General features: G+C 56.8%; 3 protein-coding genes across 3 annotated transcripts; 2 read left to right on the top strand and 1 right to left on the bottom strand.

The window, feature by feature from the left end:
* Positions 1-8466: 8466 nt before the first annotated feature.
* LOC308055617 (feather keratin Cos2-2-like) lies at positions 8467-9914 on the bottom strand. The gene is made up of 2 exons (XM_080369802.1): positions 9562-9914; positions 8467-9194 (listed from the first exon to the last, which is right to left on the bottom strand). Exons 1-2 carry the CDS (start codon positions 9727-9729, stop codon positions 8868-8870), a joined length of 495 nt encoding a protein of 164 aa, XP_080225928.1. The 5' UTR covers positions 9730-9914; the 3' UTR covers positions 8467-8867.
* Positions 9915-9936: 22 nt separating this feature from the next.
* Positions 9937-15681, top strand: LOC308055623 (feather keratin Cos1-2-like). The gene is made up of 2 exons (XM_080369819.1): positions 9937-11624; positions 15349-15681. The coding sequence occupies exon 2, from the start codon at positions 15370-15372 to the stop codon at positions 15673-15675; it is 306 nt and encodes a 101-aa protein (XP_080225945.1). The 5' UTR covers positions 9937-11624; positions 15349-15369; the 3' UTR covers positions 15676-15681.
* LOC308055472 (feather keratin Cos2-2-like) lies at positions 11289-12318 on the top strand (the record flags this gene model as incomplete). Its single annotated transcript, XM_080369440.1, has 2 exons — positions 11289-11369; positions 11992-12318. The coding sequence occupies 2 exons, from the start codon at positions 11289-11291 to the stop codon at positions 12316-12318; spliced, it is 408 nt and encodes a 135-aa protein (XP_080225566.1).
* Positions 15682-17527: the final 1846 nt, after the last annotated feature.

Below are 17527 nucleotides of genomic sequence, written 5' to 3'. Positions count from 1 at the left end.
CTCCCTGGGCACCTCTCTGCCCGGCCAAAGGCACCGCCTCTCAGCTGTAATGGGCTCTGGCTGGCACGGGCGATCTGCTGCTCTGCAGTGCCCAGGGACACCCCCGGGAAGGCCAAGGTCTTCACCCTGACCCACACAAGTACAGGCTGACACACGTGTGCTCATTCACGCCTGCACGGAGCCAGGCAAACCTCTGCACGCTTACAGAAAGACAGGAGATGGCAATGAGCGACCATCAGAGAGAGATGGGGGGAGCAAGAGGAAAGGATGTGCCGTGCCCTCTCCCATGGCAGTCCTGGGGCCAACGCAGATGAGAAGCATGGGAGCGGTGCCCCTTTCCCGACAACTGTGCTGCAAGCAAGCCCACGGGAATGAGCCAGGCGCACATCACCTCTCCGCATGGGATGCCACCAGCACTTGAGCTGCGTCTTCCTCCTGCGCCGGCACGTTCCTGTCCCGGAAATCCTTGGCCTTCTCATGCCGGCACTTAGAGCAGCCTTCATGTGGGAAAGCACGTGCCGTAAGCAAGGAAATGAAAAGGCAGCGGTGCAGGAAACCAGGACACAGCCCATACCATTAGGTGGGATGGTCTGCATTTGCCAGGAACTTGTCAGAAAATTATTACTTCCACAGAGGGTGCCTCTGGGCCCGAGGCAGTGCAGGACTGCTATAAAAGGCGGCCCGACTCTCTGCGCTCTCATGCGCTTCTCTTGCCCCCTTCTCCTTGGGAATCAGGTGCGTGTGAAGTCTCTTGTCCTCCTCCTTCCAGACCAGGTCTTTCCTCCGTGGAGGGCTCAGCTCGTGTGGGCTGTGCTAGCCCCGGGCTGGGAGCTGCTTCTCACGGGAGAGGGAAGGGGGGAGAAGGTCTTCTGCAGAGAGAGCCTGGGACGTAGCTGAGGTGGCTCCTGGGCTTTCAGCTGGGCAGCGTGTGCTGGGCCAGGAGATGCGGTGGCCCCGCTGTGGTTGGGTGCAGTGCTGCTTCTCATGTTTCCCCATTTCTGGCTTCCCCTGCCCTCTCTCCCAGGTGCACCTCCAGCCCCAAGCCATGTCCTGCTGCAACCCGTGCCAGCCCTGCCAGCCCTGCGGCCCAACCCCGCTGGCCAGCAGCTGCAACGAGCCCTGTGTCAGGCAGTGCCAGAGCTCCAACATCGTCATCCAGCCCTCCGCCGTGGTGGTGACCCTGCCCGGCCCCATCCTCAGCTCCTTCCCGCAGAACACCGCCGTGGGCTCCTCCACCTCCGCTGCCGTTGGCAGCATCCTCAGCTGTGAGGGAGTGCCCATCAACTCCGGGGGCTTTGACCTCTCCTGCATCACCAGCCGCTACTGCGGCAGCAGATGTCGCCCCTGCTAAAGGTGCTGGCAACAGCTTTGGGCAAGAACCTTCAGGACCTCAGAACATGGACCGGAGATGGAGCTCCGTGCCATTGGCCCCTTCTTCCACTCAGCCTTTTTGCCCTCTTCCCTTTGCTGTCGCCTAGCCTCCCAGCACCAGCGTGGCTGGCACCTGTTGGCCTCCCTCCCTCCGCAGGGCAGGCAGACGGACACCCTGCAGGAGCTCCACCGCACCTCAGTGGCTGCCCCTGGCGCTGCCTAGGAGCCACCTCCTTTTCTTCTTTCGACTCATTAAAGTTGTGCTGCATCCAGGCCTGTGCCTCCGAGTCCTCCCTCCTTCTGTGGCAGCTCTCCCAGTCTGCCCGGGGAATAACGGGGGAGGAAGGGGAGGGTGGAACTCTTACAGAATTGGATCTCCTCAAGGCACTACTGGGCTCAACAGAACAACTCAGACACACGGCACCCCATGGATGATGTAAGGTTCCCCTCAGGCTCTTCCTTCCAACAGTTTCGGGCAGAGAAGCCATCTATTTCAATGTCACTGGCCACTGGGCACCTTTTGGCAGTACGAGACAGGCCCCCACCTAACCATAGCACAAATGCTGGAGATGGCCCTGCCCAGACTCAGCTACCCTTCCTCACCCAGTGCTCTGAGGCAAGGCCAGTCTGAGCTCTGCTTACACCACCACTGCTCCTCATTGCAGAGCAGGCTCTTCTAGCACTGCAGCCTGTAGCCATTGGCCATCTATCCTTCAACAGACCCTGCACTTGGAGCCACATGGGCACAATGAAAGGCAGGGCTGTGCCCTCACAGTAGGACACCTGTCTCACACTGGGCCGTGCGGGGAACCGGACCCGTCTGGGCAGTTACACTGGCAGGACGAGTACTGGTACTAATCCCAGGAAGGCATCTCCCCAGCATGGGTCCAAGGCCCTGCTCTGCCCTGCGCCCAGGCAATGGACCCCAGGGTGGAGTCCTTCAAAGTCAACAGAGCTGTCATCTAGAAGACCTGGATAATCAATACCAATACACTCCTCTGGGCACATCAATCTGACACCTTAGAAGTGTAATATGGACCTGCTGACTTACCCTTTGGGGACCGTCATTTCTCTTGATCACTACAAAAGCCTTCTAGAGAAGAAGTTCAAAAGTTCATGTTCCTCTCTGCTATTCCCTGCCTATAGCATATGAGTCTTTAAGTGAACAAGTCTAGGAAATGAAGAGGACGTTAACCATGCAGCATTTAATTTTCTCTGCAAAAAATGCTAGTCTTGATTGCCATAAACTCTTTTGGAATGCAGATTTTCTTTGTCGTGACAGTGGTGCAGTGGAGTGGTTTGTATAAAGTGACGTCGTGATTGAAGGACATCACTGAGACGATCATAGAATCATAAGATAGTCCAGGTTTGAAGGGGCCTTCAGAGATAACCTGGTCCAATCTTTCGTGGGATAGGAGGCCTAGATGAGATTATCTAACCACCTTGTCCAGTTGCATCTTGCAAACCTCCAGCAATGGGGACTCCACCGTGTCCCTGGGGAGGCTGTTCCAGGGAATGGTTGTTCGTACTATAAAAATTGTAGTTCTTACGTCAAGGTAAAACCTCTCCAGGTGCAACTTGTACTTGTTGGCCCTTGTCTTCTCCATGTGGCTTCTTGTGATGAGAGAGCCTCCCTCCTCTTTGTAGACAACCTTTAAGTACTGGAATACTGTGATCAGGTCCCCCACCAGAGAAAAAAGGCCTAGCTCCTTCACTCTTTCCTCACAGGACAGGTTCTCCAGCCCTTTGGTCCTTTGACACATAAGAGGGGCTGGTGGAGCTTGCAAGAAGCAGATTTTCTTTCTCATGAGAGTGGTGTAATGGAGCAGTTTGCATATGATGAAATCATGATTAAAGGACATGTTGTGGTTTAACCCCAGCTGGCAACCAAGTACCACCACACAGTTGCTCGCTCACTCCTGCCCACCCCACCCCCCCCCACCCCCCCCTCCCCATTGGCATGGGGAAGAGAATCAGGAAAGGTAAAACTCACGTGTTGAGGTAACAGCAATTTAATAATTGACGTAAAATGAAATATAATAGTAGTAGTAGTAGTAGTAGTGTGACAAAAAGGGGAGGGAGAGAGGAATAAAATCCGAAAGGGAAAAAACAAAACAAGTGATGCACAATACAATCGCTCACCACCCGCTGACTGATGCAACAACCAGACTGCCCAAACCGCTCCCCCTGAGTTTATATACTCAGCATGACATTCTGTGATATGGAAGATCCCTTTGGCCAGTTTGGGTCAGCTGTCCTGGCTGCATCCCCTGCCATTTCCTTGCACACACACACACCCCCACCTTATCACTGGCAGGGCCTAAACAACCAAAAAGTCCTGGGCTTAGTATAAATGTTACTTAGCAACAACTAAAGCCATCAGTGTGTTATCAACATTATTCTCATACCAAACCAAAAACATAGCATTGTACCAGCTATGGAGAAGAAAACTAACTCCACCCTGGCCAAAACCAGGGCAGGACATCACTGAGAGGATCACAAACTCAGTGATAACCAGGAAAAAGGGGAAGAATGACTGTGCCTGCCAGCAGGCAACACCAGCATTTTTTCTGGTGGCAAGAACATCTACATCGTTTTTGACACGCCAGTGATGGTATACCAGGCCTCCATGAAGGGAACCTGATGAGGATGTAGAAATTCAGCAAGGTCTGCAGGTGCTGACTGCTCCACACAGTGACAATGAGGAGGCCATTCCCCACCAAGGTTGGAAGACACATGGAGGAAATAATGGCACATGGGAGCACGTGCCCACCTTGGGAGATGTGGGAAGCCCGGGGGAATGACATCACTTACAGATGTCCTGCTCTTCTTTGCTGTGGCCCAGTACATGACCAGGAGGGATCAGCTGCCCAGACCAGACGGAAGGAATAAAGCTGTGGTCGGTTAAATCTATTCTCTGTATTGCTGTCAGACGGATAATCAGAACCTGTTGCCAACTGACAGAACCTGACTATCCAAGGTGAAGGTCTGACCATGCCTGGGCAGAGGTGTGGGTAGTAGACCAGAGCAGAGAGGACTTGGCAGACATCTGACCAACACTGCTGGTTTGCTGCAACTGACCATGGCATGATATTGCTTGTAGAGGAATGAAGGCAGTGGGCTGATTACATTGATAACATGCAGCTGTGGCCTTGCCTCAAAGGCAGGGGGTTATTGTCATGGACGATGTGCAGCTGTAGCTCATCCTGCTAAGTGGTTAAATAGCCCTGAGGCGTGTGGGAGAGAGGCTGGTTGGAGGAGGAGCAGGGAGGAGCTGGATGTAGCCGAGCGAAGCAGCAGTGTGGCCTGGCCTCTGGAGGATGGAGACACAGCATGGACAGTAGCATCTGACCCATGGTAAAGCCTTGTTGCAGCTTGCTAGTTTTGCTCGTGCTGTGACAATTGGTGTCCCATGTGAGGAAAACTGATTGGGCCTCAGTCTGTAACAACCACTGACACCTGTTGTAACTCACTGAATGTGTGTGTTTCCCGGGTGCATTGGTTTCTTAATAGTCTCATTCTTAATTGCCTGCTTCAAATATCCAAGATGCCTGACAGCTATATATCTATAGACCATGGGCAGGGGTTACATTATGTGTGATTAGGACCAGGAGAGAATGCTGGCTGAGAGCTGATACTGTCATTGCCCGATGGAGCATGACACACCCGCTAAGCTGACCATCCTTGAAAACCAATTACCATCGGTTCATCCACAAAAAAGCATGAATTTAGCATGTTGCCAAGCGATAGAATCCACTGCAGGGAGTTCTCCCCTTCCTCGCCCGTTATTCCCCGGGCAGACTGGGAGAGCTGCCACAGAAGGAGGGAGGACTCGGAGGCACAGGCCTGGATGCAGCACAACTTTAATGAGTCGAAAGAAGAAAAGGAGGTGGCTCCTAGGCAGCGCCAGGGGCAGCCACTGAGGTGCGGTGGAGCTCCTGCAGGGTGTCCGTCTGCCTGCCCTGCGGAGGGAGGGAGGCCAACAGGTGCCAGCCACGCTGGTGCTGGGAGGCTAGGCGACAGCAAAGGGAAGAGGGCAAAAAGGCTGAGTGGAAGAAGGGGCCAATGGCACGGAGCTCCATCTCCGGTCCATGTTCTGAGGTCCTGAAGGTTCTTGCCCAAAGCTGTTGCCAGCACCTTTAGCAGGGGCGACATCTGCTGCCGCAGTAGCGGCTGGTGATGCAGGAGAGGTCAAAGCCCCCGGAGTTGATGGGCACTCCCTCACAGCTGAGGATGCTGCCAACGGCAGCGGAGGTGGAGGAGCCCACGGCGGTGTTCTGCGGGAAGGAGCTGAGGATGGGGCCGGGCAGGGTCACCACCACGGCGGAGGGCTGGATGACGATGTTGGAGCTCTGGCACTGCCTGACACAGGGCTCGTTGCAGCTGCTGGCCAGCGGGGTTGGGCCGCAGGGCTGGCAGGGCTGGCACGGGTTGCAGCAGGACATGGCTTGGGGCTGGAGGTGCACCTGGGAGAGAGGGCAGGGGAAGCCAGAAATGGGGAAACATGAGAAGCAGCACTGCACCCAACCACAGCGGGGCCACCGCATCTCCTGGCCCAGCACACGCTGCCCAGCTGAAAGCCCAGGAGCCACCTCAGCTACGTCCCAGGCTCTCTCTGCAGAAGACCTTCTCCCCCCTTCCCTCTCCCGTGAGAAGCAGCTCCCAGCCCGGGGCTAGCACAGCCCACACGAGCTGAGCCCTCCACGGAGGAAAGACCTGGTCTGGAAGGAGGAGGACAAGAGACTTCACACGCACCTGATTCCCAAGGAGAAGGGGGCAAGAGAAGCGCATGAGAGCGCAGAGAGTCGGGCCGCCTTTTATAGCAGTCCTGCACTGCCTCGGGCCCAGAGGCACCCTCTGTGGAAGTAATAATTTTCTGACAAGTTCCTGGCAAATGCAGACCATCCCACCTAATGGTATGGGCTGTGTCCTGGTTTCCTGCACCGCTGCCTTTTCATTTCCTTGCTTACGGCACGTGCTTTCCCACATGAAGGCTGCTCTAAGTGCCGGCATGAGAAGGCCAAGGATTTCCGGGACAGGAACGTGCCGGCGCAGGAGGAAGACGCAGCTCAAGTGCTGGTGGCATCCCATGCGGAGAGGTGATGTGCGCCTGGCTCATTCCCGTGGGCTTGCTTGCGGCACAGTTGTCGGGAAAGGGGCACCGCTCCCATGCTTCTCATCTGCGTTGGCCCCAGGACTGCCATGGGAGAGGGCACGGCACATCCTTTCCTCTTGCTCCCCCCATCTCTCTCTGATGGTCGCTCATTGCCATCTCCTGTCTTTCTGTAAGCGTGCAGAGGTTTGCCTGGCTCCGTGCAGGCGTGAATGAGCACACGTGTGTCAGCCTGTACTTGTGTGGGTCAGGGTGAAGACCTTGGCCTTCCCGGGGGTGTCCCTGGGCACTGCAGAGCAGCAGATCGCCCGTGCCAGCCAGAGCCCATTACAGCTGAGAGGCGGTGCCTTTGGCCGGGCAGAGAGGTGCCCAGGGAGCTGAAACGCAGCCTCTGCCCCCGCACACCCACCTCTTGCTTTAAGTACAGGGCCAGGAAAGCCTGCCCGCCTCTGCGGGCCCCTGTCCCTGAATCGGTCCCCTTATGGTGCCGTCTTGCTGGGGGCTGGGGCGGGACGCAGGCTCCTCGTGTCCAGGCCAGGGCCAGGTGCACTTCGGCCTGGTGCTCACTGAGGCACGGCCTCAGACCTGGTGCCAAATGGGTGTGGAAGGGAAGGGACGGGGCTCCGCATGTTGCTCGGCTGTGAGATGGGGTGCCGCAGGGGCAGTCGCGCAGCTCTGAGTCCAGCTCCTTTGGTGTTCAAGCACCATGAGTTCCAGGTCACGCACAGAACACGGAGTCTGAAGGCCAAGCACCTGTGTCTGGGGAGGCAGAGACAAGGCGTTCAGGGGAAGGTGCCAAAACCCGGCTGCTTCTTCATGAGCAGGTCAGGTAAAGTCCCTCTTTGCGCAGAAGGAAACTTGTGTGTGCTGACCGCAGCGCCCGCAGCCGCAGCCCCCTGCGCTGCTGCGCGGTGGGGGAAATAGAAGAGCCGTGAATGAAGGAGGGAAGCTGAGGCTGTGGAGAAGACGTGGGGACGGGGTGGAGGTATCTTAAGGGCTTTTCTGCTGTTTCTCTCCCTCCTGCTCTATTTTTCATTGGCAATATGTTTGAGGAATGTTCCCCCAGTCAAGTCTGTTTTTCCAGTGAAAGTAACGGGTAAGTGATGCCGCTGGCTTTGCCTCGACCCACAGCCTTTTTCACCTTCTTTCCCCCTCTGTCGCGTTGCGCAGGGAGAGGGAGAGAGCAGCCTGGTGGGTCTGGAAGCCAGCCAAGGTCTTTTCAGGATTGCCCCACTTATGGTTCATGCAAGTGCCGTGAGTGTTTGTCATTTATGTGCTTTTCTCCTGCTTTCTCTCTGTGCCATCAGGAGCAGACTCCTTCTGCCACAGACCTTCCCCTCAGAGGACAGTGGGCAATGATGCCCATTGGCCTCTGCAGGGACCCGCTGTACGGACGTGACGGAATGAGAGGGGACTTGCCGTAGCTACCCTTGCCCTCGGATGCACACCCTGCCCCTTCGTCCTGGAGATGGGTGGGGAGGTGAGGAGGAGGCGGCTGTGGGCTCTAGCCAGGGTGATTCCTCCCGCTATTCCCTCCTTCCGTCCTCGTCGCCACCTTCTGTCTGAGCCTTCTCCCCCAGCACAGCTCCATGCAGAGCAGGAGGAACTGCCCTGAGTGCCCGTGGGGCTGCTGACCTCCCAGGGCCTCCTGCAGCACCGGGCTCGTCCCATGAAGACAGGGCAAGTTGGCACCACCATCCGCAGGGCATGTTTGGAGGCCAAGGGCACTATTTCTGGGCAGACACACAGCACGGGAAGGGCTGATGGGCACGGGCTGTGCAGTGGCCAGAGATGTTGTCCTCAGCTCCGAGGGACAGCGACCAAAGGAGGCCATGGGGCTGTGTGTGCTGCCCTCCCATTGGTCTAGGAATGAGAAAGGAGCCACTTGCTCCCCCATTTGTTCCCTCCCGGCGCATCTCCTTCCTCCCTGCGCAGGTTTTAGAGAACATCCAGAGAGGAAAGGACCACACAGAGCCAGGGGCTGGGATGCTGCAGAGTTTAATGAGTCCAAAGAGGGAAACAAGATGCCTCTGAGGGGAGGCCACAGGGAAAGGGTCGCGCGGACAGCCAAGAGCCAGTGCCCCACAGAGGGAGAGGGACAGGCAGGTCCCCCCTGGGCTGCCTTTGGTGGGCCTCATGGCCCAGGGGCGTGGACAAAAACAAAGGCAAGGGAGGAAAAGGAGAGAGTGGAGGAAGGGAACGAGAGGCATCGGTCACGTTTCAAGAGAGCCCAGGCTGGCCCCTTCCTCAGGGCTGACACCCGTTGCAGGAGGCGTGAGGCATGCTCAGCCCCTCTCAAAGCAATGGCCACAGTCTCCGTCGTTCAGCATGGCATCATCTTCTGGGTTCCAGCGGATCCTTGTCCGGGCCGTCACCAGTGGCTTTAGCAGGGGCGACATCTGCTGCCGCAGTAGCGGCTGGTGATGCAGGAGAGGTCAAAGCCCCCGGAGTTGATGGGCACTCCCTCACAGCTGAGGATGCTGCCAACGGCAGCGGAGGTGGAGGAGCCCACGGCGGTGTTCTGCGGGAAGGAGCTGAGGATGGGGCCGGGCAGGGTCACCACCACGGCGGAGGGCTGGATGACGATGTTGGAGCTCTGGCACTGCCTGCAACAGGGCTCGTTGCAGCTGCTGGCCAGCGGGGTCGGGCCGCAGGGCTGGCAGGACTGGCACGGGTTGCAGCAGGACATGGCTTGGGGCTGGAGGTGCACCTGGGAGAGAGGGCAGGGAGGAAGCATGGCACAGGGACACCTCAGGAGCAGCCTGCAACCCCACCAAAAGGAAGCCAAGGCAGGGGGCTGCACAGCGGGAAACAAGGGCTTCTTTGCCCGAGCTCAGCGGGGTCCTGCGCATAGCAGCCAGGCCCAGGGATGCTCATCACTAGCCTGGAGCAAAGGGCCAGCTCAGCCCAGCCTCAGCCTGTCTCCATGACAGACTGTCTCTCCTCTGACCTCTCCCGCCACCCCCGTCTCGGAGCACTAACATAAGACCAAGGAGCAGGTACCAGCTGAGCTGCCCTCGAAGGCTAGACCCTGTCCTGGAGGAGGAGGTGGAGGAGAAAAGGGGCTTCCAGCTCACCTGGTTCCCAAGGAGAAGGAGGTGACAGAAGCGGCTGAGAGAGCCATCGGTTGGGCTGGCTTTTATACTGGCCCCACGCTGCCTCAGGGCCAAGGCAGCCGCTGCATAAGCAGCAATTTTCCGGCATGCTGCTAATGAACGGAAACATCCCCGGTAATGACATGGCATGTGTTGCTCTTTCCCTCTACGCTGCCCTTGCGTTTCCTGGTTTATGTCATGCCCGTGCCGTCACGGACGTCTCTTTTGAGAGCTGCGATGAGAGGGCCCGTGGTTTCCGGGGCAAGGCTGCCTCACTGTGGGCAGAAGACACGGACTAAGTGCCAGAGGGGTCCAGTGCAGGCAGGTGATGTCAGCCTGGGCTCTGTCTTTTGGGTGTTTTTGTGATCCTTCAGACAGGAACAGCTCCAGCTGCTCCTAGCCCTGCAAACTTGGTCTGCTGAGACCTGACATTGTTTTCGTGTACAAACCAATGGGCATAAAAGGAGCACTGGTATTTTTGTAATGTCTGCAAGTTCCTCTTGATGTATTGTTCTTACGTAGATGTTTAGAGGAAGAAAGGAAAAGAGATCGTATAGGCCTTATCTTCCAGAATTACTGAATAAAACAAAGTCAGGTTGGATGGAGCTTTGAGCCACTTGTCCAATGAAGAATGTCCCTGCCCAAGGCAGAGGGCTTGGAGAAGGTGATCTTCCATGGTCCCTTTGAACCCAAACATGCTACGAGTCTATCATTCTATGAAAACGAGTTGTACGTAAGTAGGAATGGACTAAGTCCTTGGAGCCACACAGTGAAGCCGCTTCAATGCTAGAAGGGATGAAATGCTGAAGTACCAGGCATGGGCGGGTGATGTTGAATTGCGCAGAAAATTTTTGGTAAGATGCACAAGCAGAACGGAAGCAAGAAAGTTGATGTCTCCTCCTTCTGAATGAGACTGTCACTACAGGCCGTTGGGTGACACAGAAAAAAGTGACGGACTCACACCCTTGTGAGATACTGGGGAAAGCAGCATGAGCTGCCAGGTTTGAGTATCAGGATGGACGTGAGCCTGCAATATAAGATTGTACAGATACATCGATCAGCATTTTTGAGAGTATAGAGAGTGAGACGAGGAATGAGCAGAAGGAATGAGGTGATGGATAGCTGGATACACAGTCCGGCAGTGTAAAAATAACTCCAGCTCTCGGGTGGATTCAGGGAGGTTCTTTGCACTGTCTGCGGAGTAGTCCCTGGTGCTTCTCTGCGTGCCGGGTGCCACGCTGCCAGATAACATTGGCTCGTTGGGCAGTCCTTAATGGCATGGAATTTAACACGACTAAGTGCCAGATCCATGCACCTAGGATGGAGTAACACCAGATACAAGTATGAATTAGGAGATGAGTTTCTGGAGAGCAGCCCTGCAGAAAAGGGCCATGAGGGGACTACTGGATGGACATCAGGATGGGGTTGGTCAAGCACTGTGGCCCTTCTCCAACTGGCCTGCCTGTATTAGGTTATCACAAGCCTGTCAGACCCCTCCATGCTGTGTGACAGGTATGGTGCTCACAGCATTGAGGGCTCATTGAATGTGGAGAAAGGCCCCAAAACCCTCCAGCTGATAAACCTAGGGAAATTTTTCAGAAGGCCAGAGGAGCGGGGATCTCTGTCCACACTGCCGGTAATTCAGCCAGGATGCAGTAGCCAGAGCTACCCTCTCCCTTGCTCTCAAATTCCTGGTCTGCCTTGGATCCATGGAATTTGGAATGCTGGGGCGATGGCCAGGAGAAACTGTTCGCTCTCTGGCCTGCGTGGTGAAAGCCTTGCAGGACAAAGTAGGGCTGCTTGAGCCCCGCTGCCAAAGCCACGCAGCCTGCATGTGCCAGGGTGACCTGTTTACCCTGTCCTTGCTCCCCCGTCCGCATTGAGCAGGCTGAAAACCTGGGGAAGAGCAGGATGTGACAGAGACCAGGCATGCAGGAAAACTGTCACTTCCTTTGGCCCTGAGGCAGCGTGGGGCCAGTATAAAAGCCAGCCCAACCGATGGCTCTCTCAGCCGCTTCTGTCACCTCCTTCTCCTTGGGAACCAGGTGAGCTGGAAGCCCCTTTTCTCCTCCACCTCCTCCTCCAGGACAGGGTCTAGCCTTCGAGGGCAGCTCAGCTGGTACCTGCTCCTTGGTCTTATGTTAGTGCTCCGAGACGGGGGTGGCGGGAGAGGTCAGAGGAGAGACAGTCTGTCACGGAGACAGGCTGAGGCTGGGCTGAGCTGGCCCTTTGCTCCAGGCTAGTGATGAGCATCCCTGGGCCTGGCTGCTATGCGCAGGACCCCGCTGAGCTCGGGCAAAGAAGCCCTTGTTTCCCGCTGTGCAGCCCCCTGCCTTGGCTTCCTTTTGGTGGCGTTGCAGGCTGCTCCTGAGGTGTCCCTGTGCCATGCTTCCTCCCTGCCCTCTCTCCCAGGTGCACCTCCAGCCCCAAGCCATGTCCTGCTGCAACCCGTGCCAGTCCTGCCAGCCCTGCGGCCCGACCCCGCTGGCCAGCAGCTGCAACGAGCCCTGTTGCAGGCAGTGCCAGAGCTCCAACATCGTCATCCAGCCCTCCGCCGTGGTGGTGACCCTGCCCGGCCCCATCCTCAGCTCCTTCCCGCAGAACACCGCCGTGGGCTCCTCCACCTCCGCTGCCGTTGGCAGCATCCTCAGCTGTGAGGGAGTGCCCATCAACTCCGGGGGCTTTGACCTCTCCTGCATCACCAGCCGCTACTGCGGCAGCAGATGTCGCCCCTGCTAAAGCCACTGGTGACGGCCCGGACAAGGATCCGCTGGAACCCAGAAGATGATGCCATGCTGAACGACGGAGACTGTGGCCATTGCTTTGAGAGGGGCTGAGCATGCCTCACGCCTCCTGCAACGGGTGTCAGCCCTGAGGAAGGGGCCAGCCTGGGCTCTCTTGAAACGTGACCGATGCCTCTCGTTCCCTTCCTCCACTCTCTCCTTTTCCTCCCTTGCCTTTGTTTTTGTCCACGCCCCTGGGCCATGAGGCCCACCAAAGGCAGCCCAGGGGGGACCTGCCTGTCCCTCTCCCTCTGTGGGGCACTGGCTCCTGGCTGTCCGCGCGACCCTTTCCCTGTGGCCTCCCCTCAGAGGCATCTTGTTTCCCTCTTTGGACTCATTAAACTCTGCAGCATCCCAGCCCCTGGCTCTGTGTGGTCCTTTCCTCTCTGGATGTTCTCTAAAACCTGCGCAGGGAGGAAGGAGATGCGCCGGGAGGGAACAAATGGGGGAGCAAGTGGCTCCTTTCTCATTCCTAGACCAATGGGAGGGCAGCACACACAGCCCCATGGCCTCCTTTGGTCGCTGTCCCTCGGAGCTGAGGACAACATCTCTGGCCACTGCACAGCCCGTGCCCATCAGCCCTTCCCGTGCTGTGTGTCTGCCCAGAAATAGTGCCCTTGGCCTCCAAACATGCCCTGCGGATGGTGGTGCCAACTTGCCCTGTCTTCATGGGACGAGCCCGGTGCTGCAGGAGGCCCTGGGAGGTCAGCACCCCCACGGGCACTCAGGGCAGTTCCTCCTGCTCTGCATGGAGCTGTGCTGGGGGAGAAGGCTCAGACAGAAGGTGGCGACGAGGACGGAAGGAGGGAATAGCGGGAGGAATCACCCTGGCTAGAGCCCACAGCCGCCTCCTCCTCACCTCCCCACCCATCTCCAGGACGAAGGGGCAGGGTGTGCATCCGAGGGCAAGGGTAGCTACGGCAAGTCCCCTCTCATTCCGTCACGTCCGTACAGCGGGTCCCTGCAGAGGCCAATGGGCATCATTGCCCACTGTCCTCTGAGGGGAACATCTGTGGCAGAAGGAGTCTGCTCCTGATGGCACAGAGAGAAAGCAGGAGAAAAGCACATAAATGACAAACACTCACGGCACTTGCATGAACCATAAGTGGGGCAATCCTGAAAAGACCTTGGCTGGCTTCCAGACCCACCAGGCTGCTCTCTCCCTCTCCCTGCGCAACGCGACAGAGGGGGAAAGAAGGTGAAAAAGGCTGTGGGTCGAGGCAAAGCCAGCGGCATCACTTACCCGTTACTTTCACTGGAAAAACAGACTTGACTGGGGGAACATTCCTCAAACATATTGCCAATGAAAAATAGAGCAGGAGGGAGAGAAACAGCAGAAAAGCCCTTAAGATACCTCCACCCCGTCCCCACGTCACCTCCACAGCCTCAGCTTCCCTCCTTCATTCACGGCTCTTCTATTTCCCCCACCGCGCAGCAGCGCAGGGGGCTGCGGCTGCGGGCGCTGCGGTCAGCACACACAAGTTTCCTTCTGCGCAAAGAGGGACTTTACCTGACCTGCTCATGAAGAAGCAGCCGGGTTTTGGCACCTTCCCCTGAACGCCTTGTCTCTGCCTCCCCAGACACAGGTGCTTGGCCTTCAGACTCCGTGTTCTGTGCGTGACCTGGAACTCATGGTGCTTGAACACCAAAGGAGCTGGACTCAGAGCTGCGCGACTGCCCCTGCGGCACCCCATCTCACAGCCGAGCAACATGCGGAGCCCCGTCCCTTCCCTTCCACACCCATTTGGCACCAGGTCTGAGGCCGTGCCTCAGTGAGCACCAGGCCGAAGTGCACCTGGCCCTGGCCTGGACACGAGGAGCCTGCGTCCCGCCCCAGCCCCCAGCAAGACGGCACCATAAGGGGACCGATTCAGGGACAGGGGCCCGCAGAGGTGGGCAGGCTTTCCTGGCCCTGTACTTAAAGCAAGAGGTGGGGGTGCGGGGGCAGAGGCTGCGTTTCAGCTCCCTGGGCACCTCTCTGCCCGGCCAAAGGCACCGCCTCTCAGCTGTAATGGGCTCTGGCTGGCACGGGCGATCTGCTGCTCTGCAGTGCCCAGGGACACCCCCGGGAAGGCCAAGATCTTCACCCTGACCCACACAAGTACAGGCTGACACACGTGTGCTCATTCACGCCTGCACGGAGCCAGGCAAACCTCTGCACGCTTACAGAAAGACAGGAGATGGCAATGAGCGACCATCAGAGAGAGATGGGGGGAGCAAGAGGAAAGGATGTGCCGTGCCCTCTCCCATGGCAGTCCTGGGGCCAACGCAGATGAGAAGCATGGGAGCGGTGCCCCTTTCCCGACAACTGTGCCGCAAGCAAGCCCACGGGAATGAGCCAGGCGCACATCACCTCTCCGCATGGGATGCCACCAGCACTTGAGCTGCGTCTTCCTCCTGCGCCGGCACGTTCCTGTCCCGGAAATCCTTGGCCTTCTCATGCCGGCACTTAGAGCAGCCTTCATGTGGGAAAGCACGTGCCGTAAGCAAGGAAATGAAAAGGCAGCGGTGCAGGAAACCAGGACACAGCCCATACCATTAGGTGGGATGGTCTGCATTTGCCAGGAACTTGTCAGAAAATTATTACTTCCACAGAGGGTGCCTCTGGGCCCGAGGCAGTGCAGGACTGCTATAAAAGGCGGCCCGACTCTCTGCACTCTCATGCGCTTCTCTTGCCCCCTTCTCCTTGGGAATCAGGTGCGTGTGAAGTCTCTTGTCCTCCTCCTTCCAGACCAGGTCTTTCCTCCGTGGAGGGCTCAGCTCGTGTGGGCTGTGCTAGCCCCGGGCTGGGAGCTGCTTCTCACGGGAGAGGGAAGGGGGGAGAAGGTCTTCTGCAGAGAGAGCCTGGGACGTAGCTGAGGTGGCTCCTGGGCTTTCAGCTGGGCAGCGTGTGCTGGGCCAGGAGATGCGGTGGCCCCGCTGTGGTTGGGTGCAGTGCTGCTTCTCATGTTTCCCCATTTCTGGCTTCCCCTGCCCTCTCTCCCAGGTGCACCTCCAGCCCCAAGCCATGTCCTGCTGCAACCCGTGCCAGCCCTGCCAGCCCTGCGGCCCGACCCCGCTGGCCAGCAGCTGCAACGAGCCCTGTTGCAGGCAGTGCCAGGACTCTGTCGTCGTCATCCAGCCCTCCGCCGTGGTGGTGACCCTGCCCGGCCCCATCCTCAGCTCCTTCCCGCAGAACACCGCCGTGGGCTCCTCCACCTCCGCTGCCGTTGGCAGCATCCTCAGCTGTGAGGGAGTGCCCATCAGCTCCGGGGGCTTTGACCTCTCCTGCATCACCAGCCGCTACTGCGGCAGCAGATGTCGCCCCTGCTAAAGGTGCTGGCAACAGCTTTGGGCAAGAACCTTCAGGACCTCAGAACATGGACCGGAGATGGAGCTCCGTGCCATTGGCCCCTTCTTCCACTCAGCGTTTTTGCCCTCTTCCCTTTGCTGTCGCCTAGCCTCCCAGCACCAGCGTGGCTGGCACCTGTTGGCCTCCCTCCCTCCGCAGGGCAGGCAGACGGACACCCTGCAGGAGCTCCACCGCACCTCAGTGGCTGCCCCTGGCGCTGCCTAGGAGCCACCTCCTTTTCTTCTTTCGACTCATTAAAGTTGTGCTGCATCCAGGCCTGTGCCTCCGAGTCCTCCCTCCTTCTGTGGCAGCTCTCCCAGTCTGCCCGGGGAATAACGGGGGAGGAAGGGGAGGGTGGAACTGTCAGCAATGGGTTCTCTTTGGTGCCTTTTCTCTTGGATCAGAGGGAAACATCCCTTACTACTCCATAGCTAATGGCCATCTGTGAAATCATGGCTCCAAAGTGTAGCAGGAGCGTTGTTGGGGAACAATAATACCTGGGGACAGCCCACAGCCTCATGCTTGCCTTCTCCTTGTCTCCGTTGTCCGATCAAGGGTGTGTGGCTGGCACACATGGGCACAGGCAGAAGAGACAGGTCCCTCACACAGTCCTACAGTCCCTGGTAGGGCCCAGCTTCTGCCCAGACATGCAGGGTGGAGGGAGTCCACAAGTTAGCATTGGAATCAGCCATGCTCCGATGATGCAATCACATCCTTACTTTCTGCGTATTTCCACACTCCTTAAATCCTCTATGGCTCATTTCATGTCTCTGTCTTCCCTATGCAAACAATGTGTGTCTTCCCTGTTAATGTCAGCTTTTAGGTATTGTTTCCAGTAATAGTAAAAAATTTCTTTTTATACCTTGGCCTTAAGCATGTGGTAATGGTTTATACCGCAGCATCCCTCAGGTATCCATTGTTTCTGTGTCCTGATTATTGCTCCTTGGGGACTGGCAGGGAAGTGGTTGGAGGGTGGTGTGTAATTGTACTGTGCATCACTTTTTTTTTTCCTACCTTTTGGGAATTATTAATCTCACCTTCTCTTTCCATTTCAATTGTTGTATTTGTTGTTCTTGTAGTGGTTGTTGTTATTATCATTATTATATTTTCTTTTAATTATTAAACTGTTCTTATCTCAAGCTATGAGCTTTACCTTTTTCCTGATTCTCCTCCCCATCTCATTGCCTGGTGAGGAGTGGGTGAGCAGCTGTGTGGCTGGGGTTAAACCCAACATGGGGCACCATAAAGCACTGCTATGGTTTAAGCCCAGCCAGCCACTAAGCCCCACACAGACACTCACTCGCTCACTCCTCCCACAGTGAGATGGAAGAAAGAATCAGAAGAGTAAAAGTGAGAAAACTTATGGGTTGAGATTATGTTTAAAGGTAAAGCAAAAGCCATGCATGCAAGAAAGCAAAGCAAAGCAAACCAAGGGATTAATTCACAATTTCCGACTGCAGGCAGGGGCTCAGCCTTCCCCAGAAAAGCCAGGCTCCATCATGTATAACAGTTACCTGGGAAGGCAAGCGCTGTCACTCCACACTTCCCCTCCTTCCTTCTTCTTCCCCCAGCTTTATATACTTAGCATGACAGCCTATTCTAGGGAACAACCCTTGGCTAGTTCGGGTCAGCTGTCCCGGCTCTGCTCCCTCCCAGCTTCTTGTGCACCTGCTCACTGGCAAACATGAAAAGTCCTTGATTTTGAGTAAGGATTACTTAGCAACATCTACAGCATCAGTGTGTTATCAATGCTATTCTTATACTAAATCCAAAATAAAGCATTGTGCCAGCTACTGAGAAGAAAATTGACTCTATCCCAGCCAAAACCAGGACA

The sequence above is a fragment of the Falco punctatus genome (genome assembly GCF_963210335.1).
Source record: "Falco punctatus genome assembly, chromosome: 19".
In the NCBI taxonomy this organism is placed as follows: domain Eukaryota; kingdom Metazoa; phylum Chordata; class Aves; order Falconiformes; family Falconidae; genus Falco; species Falco punctatus.
The sequence above is the reverse complement of the archived record's forward strand: the minus strand, read 5'-3'. Positions and strand labels throughout refer to the sequence as shown.

What these genes read in the sequence shown, in the direction of transcription:
- LOC308055623 (XM_080369819.1), top strand. Translation starts at nt 15,370, where the DNA reads ATGTCCTGCTGCAACCCGTGCCAGCCCTGCCAGCCCTGCGGCCCGACC.
- LOC308055617 (XM_080369802.1), bottom strand. Translation starts at nt 9,729, where the DNA reads ATGCCATGTCATTACCGGGGATGTTTCCGTTCATTAGCAGCATGCCGG. An exon ending in TCCTTCTCCTTGGGAACCAG is followed by an intron (nt 9,195 to 9,561) that starts GTGAGCTGGAAG and finishes CCTCTCTCCCAG; the next exon opens with GTGCACCTCCAGCCCCAAGC.